The sequence below is a fragment of the Rhagoletis zephyria genome, unplaced genomic scaffold (genome assembly GCF_001687245.7).
Source record: "Rhagoletis zephyria isolate East Lansing unplaced genomic scaffold, Rhagoletis_zephyria_1.1 Rzeph_scaffold_01774, whole genome shotgun sequence".
Taxonomy (NCBI): Eukaryota; Metazoa; Arthropoda; class Insecta; order Diptera; family Tephritidae; genus Rhagoletis; species Rhagoletis zephyria.
The window spans coordinates 90,896-106,991 of NW_016158858.1; the positions used below are offsets into that span (position 1 = coordinate 90,896).

A 16,096-nucleotide genomic window follows, 5' to 3' on the forward strand; every position below is an offset into this window, starting at 1 on the left:
TTTAGTTTTATTTCTTATTTTCTTTTAATTTCTTTTAACATAAAAGCACGGAAAACCTTGCATCTTTTAAAATACCGCTTATTCCAGTAAACAAACTGATACAAATTAAGTTATACCAAAACTTTCAATATTTTCTACTCACCACTATATACGTTTTAATAAAAGGTTAATAAAAAGCACTACTTTTCAGTTAAAAAAATGGTATCTTGTTCTTAAAATTCAATTGATGCTGAATGCTTTATATATGACTTAGGATATCTAAAACCACAAATATAAAATTTCAAAGTGCCCAATTTTTTCCAATTTCAATTCATTTCAAATTTGCAATAACTTTACTTCTAACTTAATGGTTATACAATAGAAAAACCTGTGCATTAGTTTACAATGGTATCCAAACGTCTTTCCGAATATATATGTAAAGAAATCTTCATACCAAAATTGAGCGTAAATCATATAAATACGATACTATTGACGATATATCGAGAGTTTTAAAAATAATATCGAATACTATCGACGGTTTGCCTATCGATAGTTTTGCACCTCTACAAACAATAGAACTGCAAGTTTCTCTAGCTTGTAGGTCTGCAAAACTATCGATGAAGGTAATTATTTATTTTTTACAACTTTCGAGTGTGTCTGGACGCTTCTTATTTATTTCATTACAGTTGAACTATCTTTTTGTATATCGAATTTGTAAATAAATAATATAGCCTGTCCCCGTACCCAAGATTTGCAGGTTTTACAGGAACAGCTGCTCGCCTTTAATACGCCTTATGTGTACGAGACGTACGGGAACGACTTTGGACTAAATCCTGCAAACCTGCAAATCCTAGACGGCCTGGAACGCACTAATAGTGAAGAAAATAACTAAAATTAAACTGCAGTAAAAAACTGGGGTTCCCTCTCTTCTCCGGCAATAAACAACCAAAAATAAACTAAAAGTTTAAATTAAAAAAGTACCCTAAAAAGGGAAACAAATGTCATAGATAGTAGGACTCAGTTTATAAAAAATCGTCACATCAAAATTGGGCGCCAACTTCATACGATACTTTCGACGACATGTCGATGTTTTTAAAACTAATTTCGTATAGTATCGATAATCCGATCATCGATAGCTATGCAACTGTTCAAGCTTGTTTTGACGTTTTTTTTTCATTTGACAAAACATGTGATTCCAAGAGCTACCAATGCTCTAGAAATTGGCAAAAACGTCAATAGATGTGCTTGTTATACCCAACACAAATAATTGCCTAGGAGTCGAATTCCCCCATATGCAATATATATCGTCACTAGACACGAATAAAGGCGTGAGCTCAAAAGTTGACGGCAAAAAAAAGACGCAAACAAAAACTTTAGCTTCAAAGACGCTTAGCATACTTCGCCGAAGTTTTTCATAAGCATCTTTTCGCAAAATTTTTTGTCGCATCTTTTTCCGCCGTCAAAACACTAGCGCGCCTTTATTCGTGTGTAGTGACGATATAATGAGCGTTGGACTTCTACACTTTAAAGCCCGAAAATTCGAATGTACCAACTCCAAAAGTACTCCCAAAAATTGTGTCTACAACAAAGTACATACGCTTATAATTATTTGCCCTTAGTACCGTTTCACACGGTCCGATTGCGAAGTAACTGGTAGCCGGTAAGCCAAAGTCTCTGTTGCTTTCACGCTTGAAGACTTCAGTTATTTTTGTATCGCTGAATATTTTAGAAACTTTTTTTCAACATGTAATCAAGTGCAAAATCACTATTGAAGGTGGCAGGAGCGAAAGCTTTTATTTTAAACAATGGGAATCTGCAGTGCCAGCAAATAGTTAACCGGCACCCGACAGCCGGATACAGCAAAGTGAACTCGGCTCCAACCGGGGAGCTGAGAATAACATAACACCATACAGCTCACGTTTAAAACCGACTGGAGGTTAACCTAGAATGTGTGAATCGGCACTTATTCTGCCGTATTTGTATCTGGCCTAGGACTTTCATTCCAGCAGCATTTCCCAAAAATAACTCTAAATTTGCTGTATTGTGGAACGATTTTCCGTCATCCCTTGTCAAATTTGGTTTGGAGACAAAGCGGTTGTTACAGAAATATAGCTATAATAATCATTAATGCTTATTTCATTTCATTTGGTTCAACATTTTTTGTTTTTGGTTTAAGCGGCAAATGCCTTTATTTTCACACTCATTAAATTGAAATTACATACAGTTTAATAATTTTATCAATAAAGTTATTTATCATTTCGGTGTGATAGTTTCTCTACTGCATTTAGGCATATAGTTCACATTTTCCATACATATATGTATACATATGTAAGTATATACTCAATGCATCTAATGAATTTCTTTAATCCCCTTTTATGCGATGCGAGATTGATCTTTTTGTAACTTCTACTTTGAATTTGTTTTGTTTCCTAAATTTTCCACTTATTTCGTTTTAAATATTTTTGTAAATTTACCTTAATGTTAAACTTAAAATTTTCAAATACCATTGTAACGTGTTTTGTTATATTTTTATCAGTTTGTTGTTGTCAATGTACAGTTTTTTCTGCATAATGAATGGTTTTTATGCCCATATTAAGTGCGTTACAGATGCTTCACGATTTGCAGGTTTCACAGGATTTGCAGGAAAAGGTGTTTTCTCCATTCATAAACCTTATGAAAGGTTGTTGTTGTTGTTGTTGTAGTGGTCACCTGGAACGGCTTCCTGTAAAAACCTGCAAATCGTTAAGCATCTGGAACGCAAGTATTGCGTCTCCTGTACACTTTTCAAATCAGTGTAAGCACTATAACATAAATTTGAAACTTAAATCTTAAAAATGATGAACGTTTCCGCTTTATCGAAAAATATTACGCAAAAGAACGCAAATATGTTTAATTAAAAAAGTAAATGTACAGCCTTTTATGCGGTTGCAAGCATTTCGCAGAGACTCGGCAGATATATGTACATACATATATCCTGGGCATAGTTTATCATATTTTGAAATCGGTTGCTTCGACGCTTATATATGTACATAGTACAATTCAATACTATTAGAAAGTACAAAACTAAATAGGCCTATGCTCAATGAAAATTCGAAATAATTTGAATTTAACTTTTGCAGAGGACAATTTACGTTCGCTGAGGTCTTAAATTAAGAAAATGTTATTAAATCACACAAACAAATCAAAAGTTATTCAAACCGTTTCACTATCGTCACCTTGGTAAATAATATACATACATACATATGTATTGTACTCTTTTGGTTGCCGCATTTTTGATTTTTTTTTAAATGCATTACAAACCTAGACAATGGAGTTATACCTTGCCACTTTAAGCGAGGATATAAAAAACTGATATATTTTTATATTGAGCCATCATCACTTGTTGAATTGCATTTACTTATTGATGGACAGACGTTCGACACTTGCAAGCAACTCATCCGCTGTCTGTGAAACAACTTGATCTTGATCGTCGCTGGTACTCAAATTCTGCAAACGTTGCTCCAGCGCAGATAAATCTTCCAGTTCACGTTGTTGTTTGACCATGTAGCGCAAAATAAGCGTTGTCAGCATGCACATATCTTCAAGTATTTTGGCGGACTCGGGAGTAGGACGGTCGTAGCGTGTGCGTAATAGCCTCAACTTTGCCTCTGCCAATTCCAGTGGGGTTTTACCACTGCGATCATACATATGCACACTGGCACCGCCCTGCAGAAGTACACGCACCACTACGTTAAAATTATTAGAGCTGGCCGAAATGACGGCAAGATGCAGTGGCGTATTGCCTAAAGAATCCACAACATTTGGGTTAGCCCCGAATTTCAGTAGCTGTTGGACGATTTGTATATAGCCACGGCAAGCGGCTAAATGTAGTGGGCTGCGTTTATATTCGTCAGCCGCATTCGGATCCGCTCCCGATTCTAATACACGAGTTAGTAATTCAATATTGCAGGTGGTAGCAGCGGTACGTAGTTTACGACCATTTGACTCTGCTAAAATGTTGTTATAGTTCGAACGCAAGCGCTGCTTACTACGCGTACGTAGCCGCATTTTGAATTGCGAGAGATGGCTTCCTGATGGCAGGTTGCTCGGATGAAGCAAGTAATCCGAATTTAGGGGCAGTGGTGGCAAGTGTGGTAGCGCAAAATGTTCCCCGCGATTCAGTTGGAATGCATTCGGACTGAAGTTGGGCCACTCATGTGTGTTGGGCGAGGACGTTGGGGTGGGCGGCATTATGGCCGGTGGAGGTGTAATGTCAATAATTTTAGTCATACTGGTGCCAATTCCCACCGATAAACCGTTTCCAATATTAACGGCGACACCACTGACTCCATCGTTGCTATCATTACTAGTCTCTACGCCGGAATCATTCGCGGCCATTGCGTGTGTGTGTACCTTGCGCTCTGCGCTTTGTGATATAAATGATACGTTTTTCTGCTCTCAACTGCACGTTATATAAAGCTTTAGTAGTGATATTACAAATATTCAGATATTTTCGTTTATATTTGGAATATTTTTCACGTTTTCTTAAATAAACAATATTTTTTCACACATTGGAAAATTTTTGTTTTGTGTATTTTGTGTTTTTTTCCTCTTCTTCGCCTCTTTTTCAATTTTCAATAACACCAGATCTGGCTGTCAAATTTTGTAGTTGCCAGACTGGGAGTTGCTATATTTTCAATTTGCATAAAAAATGTTATACCCAGAGCATGGTTTCTTTCTTTGTCCATAAATTTCAGGTAAAATCAGAAAAGTTACGTATTTATTCTTCGAACGCTTTGTCCAGCATTAGAGTACTCTTGTGCGTTCACGCGCATTCCTATTATTTATAAGGAAAATGCTTTTTTAATTTGCAGTCCAATATGACTATACTTGAGGTTACCTTTACATACTTAAAATAGTTTACAGAATCTACTTCTTTCTGGATTTATTTTTATTTAATCTTTGATATCGACTCACTTCCATGTAAAGATGCAGTAGATTATTTCCATTCCGGGAGACATGTATAATGTTATCAAAACTAAAACAGGAAATGAAGGCAACATTTTGATACCGGAACTGAAGTCATAAGCGCTTTGTCTATTAGAGTTTTAGTAAAAGTTTGAAATTACAATCTGGGCTATCGCTGAAACCATCGTAGTCCAATTTTCGTAAAATGTACGAAAATGCGGTCACTGAATCCAAATTGCTACGAACCTATGCACTCAAAGTGTATGCTTCGTACGTAGCTACTCGGATTCAGCGATAGCATCTTCGTAGATTTTACGAAAATTCGGACTACGACGGATTCAGTGATAGCCCTGGATATAGAAAATCAATCCTTGCATATAAAATATAAAAGCAAACTGCTATGAATTGCTGATCGAATTTATAGAACAAAATGATATGCAAGACGTGATAAAATGTAGAACATCGGACAATCCTCCCGCAATTAATTTAAATTCAAATTTGCGATGGTTCTCTAACATTAGAAATTTATTTGCATTCAAAATATATGTTTATTTTATAAAAGTTGAAAGTACATGCACACACTACATCAATACAATAATACAAAAAAAAAACACACTAATTATTACGTCTTTAAGTGACGGGGCAAAGAATTTTTTTCTTACTTTTTAAATACACATCCTCAAACATAATACTGTTAGATTTTATTCTTAGTTTATAAACGTTTGTGCCTAAGACTAATATTAAGAACATAGTATGGATGGTGTAAAATAATATCGACGCTAGCTTTTGAGATTGTAATTTGTTAATGGCAAGATAATTATATGAAAACATTTAAGTCATTGAACCGTAAATGCGGTTAGGTTATTGCTATACTCTTATATGAAAATTAGTTATGTGGGTAAATACATACATATGGGCATATTAACACTCTCCTAATGTTCATAATGTTTAAGTACATTGCATTATATATATGCACAAATATTGTATATACAAAGTTACATAGATTTGCATTGCCATTCTGCGCCAAATTTCAGTCTATTTAAAACGCTGATAACAGCTTCCTAAAAGTATTTTGAACTTCCTCTTAATCAAATGCTACTTTTCTACTGAATGAAGTGAGGGAAGAAATCTCACTTGGGTTAGAATCGGAAGGTAAGTGACTAAATTCAATTTCTTCACTTGCGGCTGCAGCAACAATATTTTCATTGGACCTTGTCGTTTCATCGGAGTTATTAGAAGGCCATTGTTTGTGACTTGGGGCATAGAGTATAAGCAGTGCAAATATGTAAATGTTCCACATTCCGTAGACACCGGTTAAGAAAGCCGATGTTAATTGTATTTCCATATCTTCGTCCCATTTCCATTGACCCTCAGCAACTTGACCTATGATAAAGCCGGCAACTGTTAGTCCAGCACATAGCAGGGTTGCTAGCATCAGAAATTTAAATCTAAATATAAGACCTAAAATGAAAAATTCACGATATTTAGTTTCGGTATAAAGAAAGTTAAATTTGTTAACGTTCGAGTCTTGCTTACCTTCATAGTGTAGTCGGCGTGCATTTGACATAGAAGGCAATGAAGTACGTTTAGCGCCAATATTCCTGAAAACTTTCCAAACCATGTAGCAAAGAAAGAGGAAATAAATACCCGCTGAAATCGCTGCCAAAATTATGAAGCCCATTGCCACTCTAGCACCAATAGGTGTGGTCCAAATGGAATAGAAAGGGTTACGCATCTGAACCCCGCGCTCACAGATATCAAAAGTAAAAAGAGATAAGCATCCTACTACAACAGCAGACAAATGCTTCCAGTAGCGAGATCGAATTGTTGACTTATATGGTGATTCCTGAATTAACATATGCTCCCCGGCAAATACCAACCAGAAAGACAGCAACATTGCATAGAAGACTCCCTGACGAATGTCGCTCAATAGTAACAAATACGGCATTTCTATGAACAAAGAAAGATATTCTATTGGGAAGTTGAGAAATGTTAGCGCACCACCAAGATAAATAAGCATATATTCGAGTAGGGCAGGCGACCGTTGTAGGATATGTACACGACGCCAAAACCAAATCATTATGGCCACGACGAATGGGAAGAGTACTGTTTTGAGTGACAACCACACTTTTGTGAAACCACCATTCTGATGTATTACTGTTAAAGTTAGATCGTGCATATGCCCAAAATCAAGATTCATTTTCATGTCCGTATCAATTGGAAAACGCAAATTCAGCAAATAGTAATCGTGATGAAGATCACCCAATTCAAATAGTGGCACCATGTCACAAGAATATAACGATTCCTCTTGGCTCGCTGTTTTAATACCACAATCGAGATAACGTTTTTCCAAAGAATGTGCATACAATTTCCAATCACGTTTCTTGTCACCTTTATTTCTGCAAAAATTGGATTTTCAGTATATTTTACACCCATAAATTGTATGCACGACCAACCTGTAAGCCAAACGAGCATCAATAGTTAATTGTAGATCCTTAGGAGGTTCGACCAGTGATACCTGCGGTTCGTATGCAATATCCACTTGCAATACGCCAATCAAATTTTGTTGCCATCGTGAATAATCTAATTCTTCGCCGCGCGGTAAGGGCATTTGGAATATATATACTATCTCATTGGCCATTTTCGTGTAGTGTTGTTCGATATCCTCCTGGGAGACAGCTGGACATTTTCCATCGCCGCGTAAATGCAGCCAAAAAGTCGTATCATTCTGCCGTCCGGGCGTATCTTTACATACCATGGCTAAAATGACTTGGTGGCCGGCTGGCAACGGTGCCAGAAGACCGCCCAAAAGAAAGCAGGCTACTTGACTTAACAATAAGAGGGTAACTAATACGGATAATTTCCGCCCACTGAGATTCTCTAGAATGGTGCCCGTCATTTTAAGTCACCTCACTTATCTTTGGAATGCTATGAATTTAATAGATATTAAAAATATAAAATTTGTTGTACACGAAAAAGTAAAATAAAACGTTGCCGCTATCAATAGCGACTGTGCCAGAAGTTAATGGTAATGCCATATTATTAAATTCGCGATGTCAAACGTAAGCATGCCACCAAAGAACGTAAATGTATAAGAAGCGACAAAGAACGTACGTTACGTTCTTTGATTCATGGGATTATGTCATTCAACTTGCTACATTACGGTGGAAATAATCTCTACTCATCGCGATGACATCGTGCTAGGACAAAATCCGGCTCTTAAAACCCAAAAATTACAATTTTTTCAACGTTTTCCTCCTTTTTTCGTCACGATATATGGAATATGTCGTGAGAGCTTGCTATAAATGTCATGATATATATTTGATAGAACACTTTACAGAGACATCTGTTAGTGACTAGCTACAATTGAGATTTAGTCAATTATGACAGCTGGCTGACCATGCAAACTATCGATAGTGGACACCTTCGATAATTGCATTGGTTTTTGGGCAATGATGGGCCAGCACTATCGATAGTCGTGATAGTTTGCCGCATACTACGTAAAGCTGAAGGTACACAATTTTATTTGCTGCGGCATTGCGTTGATTTGTTTGTGCGTTGACCACGTTGAAAAGTTTGCCGTTACAAACCTCACGTTGTGTCGCTCATTATTGTAAACAACAACAGCTGTTTGGCATATCCACATATGTAATTTCCAATGTCAACACATGAACGCAATAGAAAAGTAGCGAGTTCGTTTACTTTCGATGGCAACTGTGTTAGCGTATTCGGAGAGGCGTATTCAATTTTATTTGACATTAATGGCGTAATGCATTTGCCGGCGAACGCATGCTGTGTACCTTCGATTTAATGAGAAAATTTGTATCTTTTGGGGTTACATTACACAATCAGAAGAAAGTCGTATTTAAATTTCAAATAAAATCAATACTCAAACGATAGTTTTCACTTCAAATTTTTTTATAAATTTTTATTTTTTTTAATCCTTTTGCCTTTTCTGTAAATATATATGTTTGGGTATGTACAATTTCCCGAAATTACGTACACAATGCGTATATGTCGATAGTATCTATATTCATGTACTATACACATGATACTGCTATCGATAGTTTGCCTTCACTACCGTGCACATCGACGTGTCAAAAAGTAAAAGTCTGGATTTTATGTACTTTGTTCTGCTTTTATTTAGAAAATAATAAGTATTTATAAATAATTGTGAAAACTGAAAATTGCAAGGGAATACGGGCTAGTACGGCGAAAGTATGGTTTTGGCAGATTTAGGACGGAAGATCACCTCAGCGATCCAATCGCTGAGTAAGGCGACAGTAATCAATGAGGAGGCTCTCAATTCAATGCTGAAAGAAATATGCGCAGCCTTGCTTGAGGCTGATGTGAATATTCGTCTGGTGAAGCAATTACGCGAGAATGTGAGAGCTGTTATTGATTTCGATGAGATGGCAGGTGGATTGAATAAGCGACGTATGATACAGTCTGCCGTTTTTAAGGAATTGATCAAATTGGTCGATCCAGGTGTAAAGCCGTATCAGCCTGTGAAGGGGCGTGCCAATGTTATAATGTTCGTCGGCCTGCAAGGTTCCGGCAAGACAACTACATGTACCAAGCTAGCCTATCACTACCAAAAACGCAACTGGAAATCTTGTCTTGTGTGTGCCGATACTTTTCGAGCTGGTGCTTATGATCAAATTAAGCAGAATGCCACAAAAGCGCGTATTCCATTCTACGGCAGTTACACTGAAATCGATCCTGTCGTTATAGCACAGGAAGGTGTTGACATGTTTAAACGAGAAGGCTTTGAAATCATCATCGTCGATACTTCGGGTCGTCACAAACAAGAGGAGTCTTTGTTCGAAGAGATGTTGGCTGTTTCTAGAGCCGTCTCTCCAGATAACATAATATTCGTGATGGATGCCACTATTGGACAGGCTTGTGAAGCTCAAGCGAAAGCTTTCAAGGACAAGGTCGACATTGGTTCAGTTATAATTACCAAGCTGGACGGGCATGCAAAGGGTGGCGGTGCACTTTCGGCTGTTGCATCAACTAACTCGCCAATTATTTTCATTGGTACTGGAGAACATATCGATGACTTGGAACCATTTAAAACAAAACCATTTATAAGTAAACTTCTTGGAATGGGCGATATCGAGGGATTGATTGACAAGGTGAATTCTTTCACAATACATATGTATATGTATATATCGTTCTGATAACCTCATTATATTTTTTATTAAGGTCAATGAACTTAAACTGGACGGCAACGAAGAGCTTCTTGAAAAGATCAAACACGGTCAATTCACAATACGCGATATGTACGAACAGTTTCAGAATATCATGAAAATGGGACCTTTTTCGCAAATAATGGGAATGATTCCGGGATTTTCACAAGACTTTATGACCAAAGGCGGTGAACAAGAATCAATGGCACGAATAAAACGTATGATGACTATGATGGATAGTATGTCTGATGGAGAACTAGATAATCGCGACGGCGTAAAATTATTTACAAAGCAACCGACACGATACGTTCGTGTTGCACAGGGTGCTGGTGTGCTAGAGAAGGAAGTTCGCGATCTAATATCTCATTATACGAAATTTGCCGCAGTGGTGAAAAAAATGGGTGGAGTTAAGGGCCTCTTCAAGCAAGGTGACATGACGAAAAACGTAAATCCCACGCAAATGGCAAAATTAAATCAACAAATGGCGAAAATGATTGATCCGCGTATGTTGCAGCAAATGGGAGGAGTTGGTGGACTGCAAAATATGATGAGGCAGCTGCAGCAAGGAGCGGCTGGTGGTCTCGGCGGATTGGGAAATTTAATGGGTGGTTTTGGTGGAAAATGAGAGCGGCAATCAGTGAGCAAATTTTTAGATTCTAGCGAAAGTATTTGTTAAGAAAGAGGGTAAGCAAATTATGCCAGAGCTGATGATGTGGGAAACATAAAATACGTTAAGCACATCTGCTTTTCTTGTTGCTGCGATAGTTTTTCTTGTGTTTTTCTATTGAACATATTTTTCGATTGTTTATTACGTATGTAAATTTTATGTTATTTAAATCGAAGCGATTGAGGACCAAACCTAGCACATAAAGTGGCATAAAATTATGCCCACTCTCAAGATGTGCTCTTTTTGTATTGATGCCAATAAATTATTAAGAACCACAAAAAAAAAACGTGTTTGAGCAAAAAGGAAGTACGCAAATCAAGCTTATTGATTGCTTTATATTCAGTCCTCATCGGAAAAGAAAAATTCTTTAGCATACATATACCCTAGGTTAAGTTGTATTGCAGATTCTTCGAATCATAGAGGTTGCATGATTAATAAAAAAATAAAGGAGACGAAATACATAGTTACATACATATATACATACGTCGTTTTTCTTGAAACCGACGATGGACTCGTGTTCGGAGACTTTAAAGGAAACCCGATTTTTGTTGTGTACAGTATACTTTGCCTGCCTGTATATGTTAATCTTTGAATCGATGTTTTTTTATGCAATACTTTCCACCCGCGTCCCCTGTTGCAGACCACTGCAGCCACAGACATCAGTGCAATCATTGCAGTCATCCACCACAGTGTCAAGCGTAACAGGAGCAAGGTAGACCACCCCACGCTTCTTTTACATTCACCCCAGGGTTACCCCCTAGAACGTCAAGTCATAGCTGGCCGGTCAGGCGATGTCGAGCTCGAGTTTAAATACCCCATATTTATGCTGGCGAACGCCAGTTTCGCAAGGTTGTCACTGCCACAGCGGCTTGCTTCATTCCATCCGGACGCATCGAGGAAGTTAACCCAAACTTTCCGGCAGAAGCGGCTGTTCTCGCAAATAACTCGTGGTCTTAACCGTAACCAACCCGGCGAGAGAACAGCCATAGTGGCGTTGGACGTGTCAAAGTTGTTTGACACCGTCTATCGTTCCAAGCTTCTAGAAGATATCGAGGCTTCTCTCCACAGAGAAGCTTCCATGTCACCGGAGGGAATTGCCCTGATCTCATATGCTGACAACTGTTTGATATTGGCGTCCGGGAATAAAATAGATGACTTCTGCAAGAAAGTAAGCGGCTCTCTGGACCTTCTCGCTTCTTCACTGCACAGAGCCTAACCCTCTTCACGACAAAACCAACGCCGACCCTCTTCACCACTTGGACGAAGGAGGTCAGGCTTAAACTAGGTATTCACGTCGATGGCACACGAATTCCGATGGTGAATAACCCGAAAATTTAAAGGGTCACCTTTGACAGGCTGTTTTCCTTATCCGCGCACACAACTGTAATTGTCAATAAAGTACAGATCCGCAACAAGGTCCTCAAGTCGCTCATAGTCAAAGAAATGTTGCTGGTAAAATACAATGCAATTGACCAGTCAGTTCTCAATTACGCTGCTTAGTGGACGAAGATGCAAACTTGTCTGAACACCTCACTTCGGACATCAACAGAATGCCTTGTGATGGAACCAGTGATGAGCACCATTTTCATAGCGAGGCACAAATGCTTCTGGTAGGGAAGCATAACAAAAGGCTCAGCAAGCAATTTCTGGGGGGATGCCAATGGAGTGAGCCCCCCAACAGACCCTTGCTTGAGGAAGAACCTCGGCTCAGGCACGTCTGAAGGCATCTTCCCGAGTGCATGTACGCGGTCCAGACCACCGGCCAACCACTGGACCCGACGACATACTGACGAACGTTCAACGGCACTAATAGAGAGTCGGTTACCACCTACCCCGCCTGTCGGCTTATGAATGCCATGATCGGAGCCCAATCACCATCTACTGCCACTCTGAGTTCCGACTGCCACAGGAGACCCACGCTACGGTCAAGATATAGCCCCTTCAAAAGCTACTTGTACAGACACGAACCCGACATCCCAAATGATTGCCCCGCATGTGAAGCCCCCCATTACACCAACCATCTCTTCGCATGGCAGCTCAATCCCACTCAGCTAACATCCCTATCCCTTTAGTTTGACCCCGTCGAAACAGCTCCGACTGGATAGCGCGGATTGGAACCCAATGATACAAAATGTTATTTGATAAACTTTTTTTTCTGTAGATCATATTTAAACTTAAGTTTAAGTGGGTTAGAAACATAATCCTGTAAGTATTACAAACTGTAAAAAAAAATTAATACAATAAAAAAGTGGGCTTTCTGTTGCGTTAATATTTATGCCCTTGTTTTCGTATTCCGCCAATGGGTGCCGAGTCGCAGGAACTTTTCGCCGGAGTATCATCATCCATACGCATTCTGAAAGTATATTAGACATCCGTAATATCTGATAACCTTGTTGCAGCTATGACAGGTCCACGCCTCTGTGAAGCAAAAAATGTGCGCCCGGCAACATAAGAAAAGCTCAACGCCGAAAAACTTCGATCACATCAGATTCTCAACATCTTCGACATTCGACTCTCATACTGGCTTTCTACCACAAATACCACCTGCTTCGCCAGAGTTAAAAAATACCTCTCATTCTTCGTTCGGTACCAAAGAAGGCTTCAGACGCAAACGCTCCAGCCCTGAAAGTACTCAACACGGATCCTATTGGTGGTCGCTTAGACGTTTACTTCTTGAAGTTCGGCTGTTTGCAGCTGCGCCAAAACCTCTTCAAATGAAATTCGACCAATTTTTATGGGGGTTGTTTAGAATTGATCCGAAATTGAAGCCAAGCGCTTAGGCGACAAGTTGTGACCTAACCAAGGAAAAAAAGAGAATTGGCGCCTGGCTATCTGAGCAAATGCCCACCTGCGTTCGCGTGGGATCCCGGTGTTTTTGAGGTCCCGAAAATTTTTAAATATCGAATTGATAGTAAGAATTTGTTTATAAATTTTGAAGTATGATTTTTGTAAAATGCCGTTTTGACTGCAATTAACAAAAAGCTTGAAACTGTACTTTTAAATTGCAGTCTGAGCCTTTTTTGAAGAAGATTTCAATGAATTTACTCATAGCGTCGCTAATGTAAACGAAACAGAGAGTTTTAAGGAAAAGTTAGATAATTTTTTAGATCAATCTACTCAAAACTTCCTCAAATCGTAAAACTTATAATTTGACCGACCTGCTGGTAAAAGAAGTTCAAATATTTTGTAATGGAGGAGATAGGGGTCATTATCTTCAAATGGATTATGTCTACCTTTTGACAATTCAGCCTAAAAGTGTTGATGCCGAAATATGTTTTTGAATGTAAAAACTGCAGGTCAAGCTTAGAAGACTCCGCTTTGAATGATTTGCTGCTATTACGAAAACATTTTAAGTGCAATAATAACAACACCGGCAAAAAAGGAGTTTGTGTTTTTAACCAGACCCAACTACCAACATGTATTTCGACCCGCTGAATCCGATTCTGGGATCCGTTTGACTCGTAAACCTGCAAAATTTCTAGTAAATTGCGAAAAAATTGGCAAAAAATTCTCCATTCGCCTTTTCTCTATAGAGTAGAATAAACATGTTTAGAGAAATAGTTTTTGTATATTTTTGTTTTATGTTTTTTTTTTATTAATCGTCACTTTCAAAAGTACCTGGTATTTAGATTATTATTTGTGACGTATACGTTCCTCAATCATATGGATTTGTAAATACAATTAAAAAAAATGTTTTACTTTAAAATTTGTCTGATTTAATAAATGTCGCTAGCGTAGAGTGCAAAGTTGCTAAGTTCCAATTTAAAAATTGTACAGGAGAGGAAAAAACTTCGTATAGCCATTTTCTTCAAGTATTTCGCAAAACTTAGAATACAATATTTTGCCTGTTTAAAGCAAAGCAAAACTCCATACGAATCGGAGGGATTCGATATTTATTAAAAGATTTCGAACTTTTTTGGCCTTATCGAATTTTCGGAGCTTTTTTTGGCCTTAGAAAATTTTCCTTTCATTGAATATAAACAAGAAAATATAAAACAAGGACCTTTACCCTTTTCGAAACGATACAATTTTAATTTATCTAGCCTCCTATATCAAAATATGATTTTTCATTAAAAGTGAAGTTATCAACTTTTCACTCTAAGCTAGCGATATATGAGTTTTACAATCAGTTTATCGTAAATTTTAAATAGTTTTATTTAATGGTTTGTTTAAATGCTATCAGATATTGAATTTTTATTCATATTCATAAAATTTAGGACTCAATTTGAATCCCGGTTTATCGTAAATTTTAAATAGGTTTATGTAATGGTATGTTTAAATGCTATCAGATATTGAATTTTTACTCATATTCATAAAATTTATGGCTCAATTTGAATCCCAGGATAAATCCCGGGTTCCCGGGATTACCTAAAAATATCCCGAATCAAATAATTCGTTATTATTTTATTGCAAATAGATTTAATGCAAATTTTACAAACAAAGCAAGGCAAAGCAGCAGTTTGAAATTCACATTCGTCCCATTAGAGATCAACATTAGAATACGATTAGAGAACTAATATTTTCTCGAGTCGAGAACTATGTCCCATTTTTGTTGAGATCGCTATGATTCATCTCTAACGGACGCGCAGATACGTACAAAGTGATAGAGAAACGAATTTTTAATTATCAAGTGAAAAACTAAAGCTATATAAAAGAAAAACATAGATTAAATAATCTTCGAAGTATCTTCAAATAATCTTCAAAGAAAACAAACATTACAAGTTGTAATTTTAATCTGAATAGGAGAAACTGAAATTCCACCAAAATCGAGGAATTCTCTTTTGGTTGGCATCACTGGTCTTAAGTAGTGCAGGCTCTCATTGCACAAGTTGGGTGAAAGTATGCTTTGAAGCACCCGTGCCCAGTCAAAAATTTTGTCAAATACGGATGCTGCGAGATGTCGAACGGCCCTTTGTTGCGTTGCTCCATCTCTTCTGCCAAGTTTAACAAATTCCACACAAAATGTATGAAAATATTTGGCGGTACAAATTTGCCACTACTTTGTCTTTAAGGACTATGGGTACTCAGACTTTAAAAGGATAGTCTCCTTTACTATTAAATGGCTAAATTATATAGTATGGTGTTCAAAAATGTTAGCACAAGGCTATCATGAAATTTAAGGATCTTAAGTACTTTCGTATTTGTCAATGTTATTGTGGCTTGTTAAGATTTTATTTTTAATATTTTTATTGAGCTTTGTACCACAATTGTTTATTAGGAAAAATTGCAAACGCAACAAAGTCTAAGCGGTAGAAGTTATAGCACTATTTCGGAGATCACCACATCTCCTCATCAGACTTCTTTTTTCTAG

The 16,096-nt window shown here is 37.6% G+C and overlaps 3 protein-coding genes across 4 annotated transcripts; 1 reads left to right on the plus strand and 2 right to left on the minus strand.

Moving 5' to 3' along the window:
- Positions 1 to 2,142: 2,142 nt before the first annotated feature.
- LOC108365097 (ankyrin repeat domain-containing protein 54) lies at positions 2,143 to 4,543 on the minus strand. The gene has a single exon (XM_017619057.1). It carries the CDS (start codon positions 4,354 to 4,356, stop codon positions 3,373 to 3,375), a length of 984 nt encoding a protein of 327 aa, XP_017474546.1. The 5' UTR covers positions 4,357 to 4,543; the 3' UTR covers positions 2,143 to 3,372.
- Positions 4,544 to 5,548: 1,005 nt separating this feature from the next.
- Positions 5,549 to 7,963, minus strand: wls (Wnt ligand secretion mediator). Of its 2 annotated transcripts, XM_017619055.1 has the most exons (3): positions 7,383 to 7,963; positions 6,463 to 7,325; positions 5,549 to 6,387 (listed from the first exon to the last, which is right to left on the minus strand). In XM_017619055.1, exons 1-3 carry the CDS (start codon positions 7,823 to 7,825, stop codon positions 6,011 to 6,013), a joined length of 1,683 nt encoding a protein of 560 aa, XP_017474544.1. In that variant the 5' UTR covers positions 7,826 to 7,963; the 3' UTR covers positions 5,549 to 6,010. The 2 variants fall into 2 exon arrangements, with proteins under 2 accessions (XP_017474544.1, XP_017474543.1); XM_017619054.1 differs by having other exon boundaries at positions 5,549 to 7,325.
- A 1,016-nt stretch (positions 7,964 to 8,979) lies between these two features.
- LOC108365096 (signal recognition particle 54 kDa protein-like) lies at positions 8,980 to 11,264 on the plus strand. The gene is made up of 2 exons (XM_017619056.1): positions 8,980 to 10,064; positions 10,135 to 11,264. Exons 1-2 carry the CDS (start codon positions 9,147 to 9,149, stop codon positions 10,741 to 10,743), a joined length of 1,527 nt encoding a protein of 508 aa, XP_017474545.1. The 5' UTR covers positions 8,980 to 9,146; the 3' UTR covers positions 10,744 to 11,264.
- The last annotated feature ends 4,832 nt before the right edge of the window (positions 11,265 to 16,096 follow it).

Coding starts and splice junctions, on each gene's coding strand:
- LOC108365097 (XM_017619057.1), bottom strand. CDS start 4,356: ATGGCCGCGAATGATTCCGGCGTAGAGACTAGTAATGATAGCAACGAT.
- wls (XM_017619054.1), bottom strand. CDS start 7,825: ATGACGGGCACCATTCTAGAGAATCTCAGTGGGCGGAAATTATCCGTA. Junction 7,326..7,382: donor GATGCTCGTTTGGCTTACAG/GTTGGTCGTGCA, acceptor CAATTTTTGCAG/AAATAAAGGTGACAAGAAAC.
- LOC108365096 (XM_017619056.1), top strand. CDS start 9,147: ATGGTTTTGGCAGATTTAGGACGGAAGATCACCTCAGCGATCCAATCG. Junction 10,065..10,134: donor TCGAGGGATTGATTGACAAG/GTGAATTCTTTC, acceptor TTTTTTATTAAG/GTCAATGAACTTAAACTGGA.